At 43.8% G+C, this 9,624-nt stretch overlaps 1 protein-coding gene across 1 annotated transcript; it reads left to right on the top strand.

Moving 5' to 3' along the window:
- Positions 1 to 37: 37 nt before the first annotated feature.
- Positions 38 to 6,253, top strand: CD59 (CD59 molecule (CD59 blood group)). Its single transcript, XM_048949868.1, has 5 exons — positions 38 to 220; positions 1,930 to 2,122; positions 4,167 to 4,243; positions 4,903 to 5,004; positions 6,008 to 6,253. The coding sequence occupies exons 1-5, from the start codon at positions 184 to 186 to the stop codon at positions 6,199 to 6,201; spliced, it is 603 nt and encodes a 200-aa protein (XP_048805825.1). The 5' UTR covers positions 38 to 183; the 3' UTR covers positions 6,202 to 6,253.
- Positions 6,254 to 9,624: the final 3,371 nt, after the last annotated feature.

Raw genomic sequence — 9,624 nt, 5'->3', positions numbered from 1 at the left:
ACCACTATATTGTTGTTACAACTAAATCTTTCAATTGCTGAATAGCTACAGCTGTTACAGAAAGTCTGAATGTTTGTTTGTTTGCTTCCTAGAAGTCATTGTCATAGTCACTGGGTTCTCAATGAGCTCATCTTTCTCTTGTGCCACACAGCATTTGGATAGATCTTCCACAGTGGGAGACAAATGAATACTGAATGTGACCTCTGCAACAGTTCTTCAGGTAAAACATCTAGAGGAGAAAAAAAGGAAAAAAAAAAAAAAAAGTTGCCTCTCCTGTACTGAAGTCTGAACATCAGTGTGAATTACTAGACTAGATAGAACATGTTTTTGCTTGGGAGCTCCTTCAGCATTAACTGTTAGAAGAAAATTATCGTGGCTTAATGTTGTTTCTTAACAGGAGGTTCATCGTCAGTTAAAAGGATCAGTGAATAAAGGTTGGGAAACCAATATTTAGCAGAACTAGAACTTATTCCAGTGCAATCTGTCTGATAGGTGTTTTAGCAACTGTTAACTGTCATGGTCAGGGCCATGCCGTAGTCAGAAATAGGATCTGTGGGTTCTAGTAACATAAAGTCATTAGATTCTGTAGAAATACTTCCAACAGATGTTATGGGAGGGTTCCTTTTCCTTTCAGTTGTTAACAAAGGAAGTGTAATTTTTGCTTACTGTTGTGTAAGGCAGGATAGAGGGCAGCACAATCCTGCTGGCTTCTGAGCACTTGCAGCCCATGATCCCATTGCTGCTGGCAGTCTCAGGGCTCTTGTAACTGCAGGTATGAAGTACAGATCTAATGAGGTGGGAGAACAGCTTGTTGCTGTTATTGTACCAGCTGTGTTTCTAAGTGGTTATATAAAATGGCTTCAGGCAGTTATTTCAGCACAGCGACGTGTTGCCTGGACTTAGCAGATGCCGTGTTGCTGGAAGCATTGTAGCTCTTGGTCATGCACAGTCAAAACAGGGCATATGTCAGTAGTCTTGCACATCTCACCCGAACCTGAAACTTCTGCCAAGTTGTTATGAAAAGCAAAGCAGCTGAAACTGGAAGAAAACAAGGCGTTAGTCATGTGTGCATGCAGAAGTCTTCTCTGGGAAAGAGAGGAGTGATTGTTGAGATCCCACTGAGGAAGATGGCATTTCAGCAGTGCTCTGATGCAGCACTTCGGGTAGGTGTGTTGGTAAATGTTACAGGGCTTCCACTTGCTAACTGCTCAGTATAAACTGTACAGTGAGTATGTTGCACTGCCTGTCTCTTTGGTGGCCAGAGTTTAGATTAAGCCTCAAGCTCTTTCACCTGCTTCTGACCAGATCCGCAAAGTCTGATGACCCCATAGCTGGGGTTTTTGTCCACTGGGCCTCACTGCACATCTGTGAGTCCAGAATGTAGTTAAAGGCACGTCCAGTGCAAATGTGTAACTGAAGCAGACCTTATTTGTGTGTGTGGAAAAGGCTTCCGGTGCCAGCTTATTGTTGCTGTAGGATTCCACTGGCATTTTCTGAGGCTTGTACTGACATGATTAAATGGAGAGAGCCTTCTGCCCTGGCCTGACTGCATCGTGCAAGGGGAAAACAAGGCAGGTGCCAGCCAGCAGCAAAACCCACAGGGTTTGCTGTTAGACTTGTGCCGCTGAAGGGTTTATTCTGGTCGATGTTGACAGAAATGTTCATCATCTGTGCAAGGAATCTGCAACGGTGGAAAATCGGACCGCAAGGGAAATGCCATTTATGTGACAGTATGGACTTAAGGAAGGGAAAACAGGCCCATTCTCAGCTGTGACTCAAGTTCCATGTTGCCAGCTCCTCACCACAAAATTTTACAAGTGAAATAATAAATCACTGTGTTTGTTTGTTTGAAATATCAAGTCTTAGCGTCTTGGATTCTAATAGTTTGTAAGTTATGTGCACAAGCCTCCTCTCCCCCTTTGCTCCTAGGTACGGCTCGCACGAAGGTCGGATCTTTAGAACACCACAGCACCAGCTGTGCGGGAGCCGTGCCGCAGCCGGGCCGGGCCGTGCCGTGCCCGCGGCTCCGCCCTCGGGGCGGGCAGCGACAGAACCGCTCAGCGCTGCACCGCCGACCGCCTGCAGACGGTGCGGGACTGAACGGAGGTGCCGTGCGGAGCCGGTAAGGGGCGCGGTGGGCGCGGGCAGCCCGGAGATGTTCAGTGAGCCTCTCGGCTCACCGCAGCGCTGCGGCGGGGAGCGGCGGCCCGAGGGCTGCCTCTACAGGCGGAGCGGCGGCGCGCTGCGGGAATGGAGCGAGCGGCCGGGCTGGGGACGAGGAGGGGAGGCCGTCCTGCGGGAGGACGGGGTTTGTGGGATGGGTCACGGCACCGGGTCCGCGGCGGTACCGCAGTGCGCTGTGTGTATCTGTATGTATGTAGATACACCGTGCCACAGGGCAGAGCCGCAACGCCTCGGGGACGCAGCGTCGTGCCGGCCGCGGGGTAATGGGACGAGGTGCGATGGGATGCGGAACGGGCTGCTCCGAGAGGCTGCGGGCGAGTCAGGGTCCCCGTCGCCGCTCACTGCCATCCCGCCTCTCCGGGGCTGCGGCACGGCAACGACCGAGCTTCGTCCGCGGGCGAGCGGTCCCGGGGGGCTGCAGAGATTCCTTCGGCGCGGTCCTCAGCCGCGGCGTTTGGACAGCTGTGTCATCGGGGCCGGTGGGATGCCCCAACTGGCCAATTTGGGAATCCAATTTCTAATTAAATCACAAAAGACAGGTACATTGCAGCTTTACTGCCGTCAAAGCCGTTATGTTGGTTTATTATTCCGGCCGTGACTCGCTTCTGCCAAGCGGCAAAGCTGCGCCGTGCCGAGCTGAGCCGCGCCGCGGGCACTGCGGGGCTGAGGGTCTCTCCAAGATGGCGGCGTCCCGGGGCGCTGCAGGCTGTGCCAAGAGCCCCGGGTGCGGGAAACATCTTGGGAAACATCACATCCTGCAGCCGAGAGTTTTTTTTTTTTTTTTTTAGCTTAAGTAAGAAAGAGGAAAAGACCATTTACTTACTTGGCTTGTGACTGAGAAGGACTTCAGTATTATTTTACTGCAAAGCCACTTTTTGAAGTTCAGTTGGGAAGAAAAGATTCCACCAGCTTGTCACTACGGCCTCATAACTGCACACAGAAGTAGCTCCAAGCAGAAGCGTGGTCAAAAGCAGTGATGTCAGTGCCCCGCTGCAGTCTTATGGCAAAACTTGTTATCTAAATTCCTGCGGCACTTTGGGACAGTCGACTCCCACCTAGGCTTTGAAGCTAAATACAATAGCAGGTCCTTCTGCTTTGAGTGTGTCTATCTGTCTCCAGATCTGCTTGGTGCTGGGTCTGAAGGAGAGCGTTGGGTGTGAGGTCCTGGGAAGCTTTGCACCAAGTTGTTTACCGTGGAAAACATCAACTTTTTACATGTGTAAATAGTGACAGGGCAAGGGAGAATGGTTTTAAACTAAGAGAAAGAAAATACAGATTAGGTGTTGGGAGCAATTCTTTACTCAGAGGCACTGGCTGCCCAGAGAAGCTGTGGATGCCCCATCCCTGGAGCTGCTCCAAGGCTGGGTGAGATGGGGCCCTGACAGCCTGATCTGGTGGGGAGCAACCCTGCCAATAGCAGGGGTGTGGAACTGGATGGACTTTAAGGTCCCTTCCAACCCAAGCTGCTGCTTGATTCAGAAGAGCCCATTCTCTGCAATGGTGGGTATGAACATTCAGCAGTAGGCTCATACTGCTCACACATTTCATCTTGTAGACTGGCACAGCTGGGACAATTGTGGGGAAAGGGGTAAGCAGCCTTGCAGTGCAGGCAGGTCTCAAACAGCCCTTAGAGAAGAAAGGAAGGAGCATAGGGTGGCTGTGGGGTTATTGGTGGATTGCTGTGAAAGAAATGCAAGAAGACATGCAGGACCACAGGCCCTTCTTGCAGAAGGTGACAGCTGGTGAGAGCTCTTGGGCAGGATGAGCAGCAGTGCTGCAGCCAGTGGGGCTCCGGGCCCAGCGCCCAGCACGAAACCTTCTCTGTGAAGGTGAAAGTCACTTTTGTCTCTTCCCTTCCAGTGCTTTTCTGATGGCCAGTGACTTTGGTCACACAGAATCCCTTGCTTCCTCACCACATATTTTGCCAATTCTGTACATATTTTAAATATAATAAATATTTTAAATCTATTTATGCCCCCCAGACAGGGAAGAAGTATGATCAAGATGAATTGCGTCCTGCTAACCGCCTGCATTGTTCTGCTTGCTTTCTCTAGTTCTGGTGAGTATAATGGAGGCTCTCTGCTGATGGAATGTTATGACAGTGTGTGAAGGAATCATGGAAACAATGTCTGAGAGGGAAAAATAACAAGAAAGGCCTGCATTATTTAATGTTGCTGCAGGGAATTAGGGTAACTTTATAGGCAGGGCTTAGTTTCTGTGGCTGATTGTCTTTGGTCAGAGCAGAGAGCTGTGTGCAGAACATGCTGGTGTTTAATATGGCAACTAAACATGCTGTTTTGCTGGTGGAATATTGAATTCCTGATGTATGATTTAGAAATAAGGAGCAGAGAACAAGGGAGATATGAGGTAGGATGAAAGGAACAAGGGAAAAAGGGATGGAATGCAATTCTAGTAAAAAAAAATCTCTTATCTGTGATGTTGGAAAATCTGATTTTTAAATAAAAGGAGCAAAAAATAATTATGCAGGGGATGTAAGGATAAATGCTTTTTAAAATGAAATATGTGAAGCACATGCTTCAAAATCTTACTTGCAAAATTGCCAGTCTTGGCGTGTGCACTGACAAAAACTTGTGCATTTCAGCTTGTGTTTAGGTTAACAACCAGAAATACGCTTTGTGGCAATCAAATGCAGCCACTGTTTCTTCATTTTTCTTTTCAATTCTGCTTGTTCAGTAAGGCAAAACTCTGTCTTCTTAGGTTATGCCCTGAGGTGCTATCACTGCGAGAACAGCCCTTCCTTGTGCAAGACCAACAGCACTTGCTTATCAAATGAAGATACTTGCTTGCAGATGAGATTTGGTAGGTATACTGACTTACAGACCTAAGGTAAACATGGCTGTATCCATTTTCATTGCCTGTGCACTTCTGTACTGGACATAACTTGAATTTCTTAGCCTTCTGCAATAGAAGGTTGCAAATATAAGCTTGAAGGTCATACTAGTAGTAAATTGGTGTATTTTGACTTCTAAGTGACTGATACAGATTGAGATGATTTGGATATTTGATATACACGTGTTTTAGCATTTATACAGATGTCTCACTACATACTGAGTTTGTGGCTGACACACTTCTTACCTGAGCTTGTTGCCTCTAAGGAGTCCAAGCGGATAAGCCCATGAAGGCATAGAGGGGAGAAAACTTTTCTGAATTGGACATTCATTGTGATCACTGTAAAGTTTATATTTCTCATGTAAAGATGGGGTTAATATGGTACGGATAAATACCTCAGCTGAAGATCATTCTTAGCTCTGTAACGAAGTATTTACTCAACTGCAGTTCTGGAGTTTACATTCTGTTTGAAAGGCAGAGATGAAGGTGTGGCCATTTTCTCAGACTTCCTTTGGGTTGTGGGTTACTCAGCACAGCCTTTTAATTGCTTTTTTTTTTTTTTTTTTTTTTAATAAAGAGATTTGAAGCTAATCACTTTCTAGTTGGAGCTCCCCTACTGGGAGCTTGGCATCTTGCATGAGGATGTCCACAGTTTCACAGAGCAGGCTCTCTGGCAGGAATAAGAGCACAGGCTGTGTGAGGTGAACCTGCTGGCTGAGTGCTGAACTACCTCAGCTCCAGCAGCTCTTGTCTTAGTGCATGTCTCTTGGAAATGAAAGAATGAGCAAAGTGAAACAATCTCCTGGTTTCCCAGCTGGTTCTACTGCCCCTAAAAGACTGCTGCGCTGATTTTAGGACTGACATTTTCCAAGGATGGTCATTGCTAAAGCTTCAGTCTAAGCAGTGATTCTCAGTCTGTATCAAAACTGGCATTGCTTTCAGTATTCTCTTAATCTTTTTAATTATTTTCCAGGTAAATTGAGAACGTCCTCCTGCTGGAAGTTGTCTCAGTGCAACGTGAATGATATTGCTGTATTCTATCAGTTGGATAACTTTGATTACTTTTGCTGCCAACAAGACTTGTGCAATGAGGGTGCAATTACTGGGGTTAACAAGGCAGCTTTCAGTATTGCTTCTGCAATAGCCATGTTATGGATGCTTCTGTAGCAATCCTGGTCTGTATGCTGTCTTTCCAAGCTGAAATTATACAAAATCATTATTAACTCTTTTCTCAGTTGTACTTCTTGCAGTTTCAGTTGAAGTTTGAAATACTTTAAAATACTACAGTTTGAATACTTTGAAATACTACAGTTTCAGCTGAAATAAGGCCTTTTAATTTTCAATTCTGTTTTTTAAGGTTCCATCTGGTAAACTGCTGTCTCCATTTGTGTGAAGGAGACCAATATTGTTAACATTTTCAGGAAGTTTTGGCATGGCATCTGCTCAGTGGAAATACCTAATTCTGAAGTAGTTTTACATTGTGGAGGACCTGGGCAAACCTTTGAGGTTGATACGGAAATGAAGGAATAATGTATGTTTTGTGATGGGAAAACTGTAATTTCTTACTGTAGCATGAATTCTAATTAATTTTATTTGAGATTTTGGTTCTTTTGGATGCTACCTTTTCATACACAAAGCAGTGAGTTTACCCTCAACACAACAGTGTTGAATCATATGCATAAACTTGCTGCAGTATCCATGAAGTTTTTGTTTTTAGGTGATGCAGACTCTTTGTTCCAATATCCAGTATCAATGTAACATTTTTTTTCACTTGTACAAACCAATAACATAACGGTCAGTACCATTATTTTGGAGGAAAGCATCTAACTTTCTTAAAACAAAACCACAATAATGCTTTTAGTGAGGAAATCACCTCCTTTCTTTTATATTTCTGTGGGCCTGCAGATTACATATGCCAGCTTCTTTTTTGAGCTTTCATTTTACAGTTTAGTTTTGCTTATATTTTTTCTCCAAGTCTAGGATTTAAGCTAAGCATGTGCTTTGCACTAAATATTTCTTAGTATACCAAAAATTGTTTATAAAATGCTAAGGAATTAAAATGGCACATCTAGTTTACTTTCCCGTGTAATCAGCTTTTGTTTTTGTTGAGACACATGAGCAGGTAAACTTAATCCTTTAGGCTTCCATAAGAGCATTAAACAAAAGTTTGCAGACTTTTATATTTTGACCTTTGTGCAACTGTATAAATGGCAGTCAAAATACACATGCATCTAAATAGCATGAAGAATAATGCTCTGTTTGTGTGTGTACGACTTGTAGAGCTCGAATGCTGCACATTGTTTTGATTCTGTGGTGGAGGCAGACCTTTGGTGCTTCCCCTGGTCTTAGGGAGCCTCTCAGTTAAGTATGATGCCACATTTTCCTTTGACAAGTTTGGAACTTTTAGCATGTTCTCGCAAGAGTCTACAGCCAATGGTATATTCTTTTCTGAGGGCTCTGGCTTGTGCTTTCCGGGGTGTCAGTGATACTGGCTCACTCAGTCATAACAAAGGCAAGGGACTGCATTGTGTTACTCCAAACCATCATGTATTCTGCAAAGCACCTTTTGGCTAAGCTTACCTTAGCTATGAAAACATCCTTGGATCTCTCTGGTCACTCAAAATATGAAAGCTACGCTGTCTTTGATTAATAAAAATGTAAAAAAGAAAATGTGAAAAGTGTGGTTATTTAAGAGCACGCTACTTACAGCCCAATGTAGTTCTCATTTCCAAGCAAGATGCATCTGTACTTTCCATCTGGAGACTCTTCTTAAATGTGAGCAAGGCTTCTCTTATTTCTGACCAGGAGGTGGCTGCTACATATAATCAGTGAGTTTTGGCAGAGTGATTATAGCTTTTGGGAGTTGTTATGCTGGGAAACAAAGAGGGTTAGAGTCTTTCTCTAAGTGAAGTGGTACTGGTATGACACAGAAGGGAAGCAGTAGAATATATGGCCTAAGAGATGTGAATCTCTTAGGAATTTGTTGAAAATACTAATTTCCCATCATTTGGGAAAGAAGAGTTGTCAGTGCCAAAGCATATAATATAACATACTTTGGTAGAGGTACAACGTTCCTATGGGTAAAATAATAAAAGGTGATAGAGCTGAGACATTTTAGAAAGAACATGGAGAATTTGTAGGAAAAAGGAAGTTTAAAAAAGGGGAAAAGGCAAACAAAAAAAGGATTAATATTTAAAAGACTTAACAAGAAGAGTTAATTCTGTAATCACAGAGGTAATAAATTTCTGTGGTAGTAAAGGAAGGTGGTAAAACCTTCCTTATTATGAGGATGGGTAGCAAATATTTTGTGTGATTAACTGTGTTCTGTGAGATACAGGTTAGTGCCTGTGGCTGTCTACATTACCATGGAGTCTAGGGTAATATGTCACTGTTTTCTGGGTTTTGTTGTCATTGTTTTCCTTAGTTTTTTAAATTATCTAAATTGTTTGCTCCATTCTAAATTAGTTGCACAATTAAAACCCAGTATTTATCTGTTTACCTTTGAGCATGCTATATTTGTCAATACTGAGAAAGCAGAGAGCTCAGCAGAAAGCTGAGCGAGAAATTTCTTCCCACTTCTGATTGGATTGAGAGAAGTGAGGAGGCTAACAAACCAGGAGCAATTCCTCCTAAATGTGGAGGAATCGCTAAGGCAGTAAAGAAGTCCCAACAGAGAAATCTCCACCCGTCTCTGAGGGACATGTAGCTTGCTGATGAGTAAAATGAGCATTAGGGCTGAAGGGAGTTCATAACAGGGAAGTTAGGCTGGAAGGCACACAAAAACACTAAAACCAATTATTTGTGAGATGCACATTGTTCTCCCAGTATGCTGTACTTTCAGACTTAATGATGCAATTTTAATATCACACTAACAGGACCTTGATGCAGCACACGGCATTTTGGAGTAGGAGAACCAAGCAGTGGATTTGGCTGTTGGGGTTCTAGAAGCAAGCAGGGTGTCATTTCCACTCCCATCTTTCTAAGACTAGTTGATACATTGGGTTAAAGGGTAAGGAAGACTTGTGGATGATACAGTCCTCATGAGTTTATACACTGTGTTGATTATTATAGCAGGTCGATTCACACTGCAAAGAAAAGTTGAAGTTTAAGGAAGTTTCGGCCTCTTTCACTGAATTGGAACCATTAAAAAATATTTGGAGCAAAGATGTAGATGAGTTTTCTGAAGCAGTTTCTGAAACTAATTTTCAAGAGTCCCTTAAGAAAAGGTAATACAAACAAGGAGCAAAGAAGCAACAGGCACCAAAACACAGTGTTCCACGGGCAGCACTTGGATGTACGTTCCTATGTATGAGAGTGGAAAACTCTGTAATTCTGGGCCTGAAGAGGCCACAGGGCTGGTTGGACTCAGAGGCATGTAAGCCTTCTATAGCTCCATCGTTCTCCATGTACGTTCTCTTCCTGCTGCTCTGTTTTGCCTCAGAACCACAGAGGTTTCTTTATTTGTGAGGTCAGTCATTTGCTGTTAGAATTTTTGAATTATAAATACAATGCAGAAAAATCTGTTCAGAAACAAATGAGGAAAACTACCTGAATGCAGATGGACTGTTACCTGTATCTTTTGAACTGTTA

The sequence above is a fragment of the Lagopus muta genome, chromosome 6 (genome assembly GCF_023343835.1).
Source record: "Lagopus muta isolate bLagMut1 chromosome 6, bLagMut1 primary, whole genome shotgun sequence".
NCBI lineage: Eukaryota > Metazoa > Chordata > Aves > Galliformes > Phasianidae > Lagopus > Lagopus muta.
Note: the sequence above shows the minus strand (reverse complement) of the source record. Positions and strands in the feature narration are given on the sequence as shown.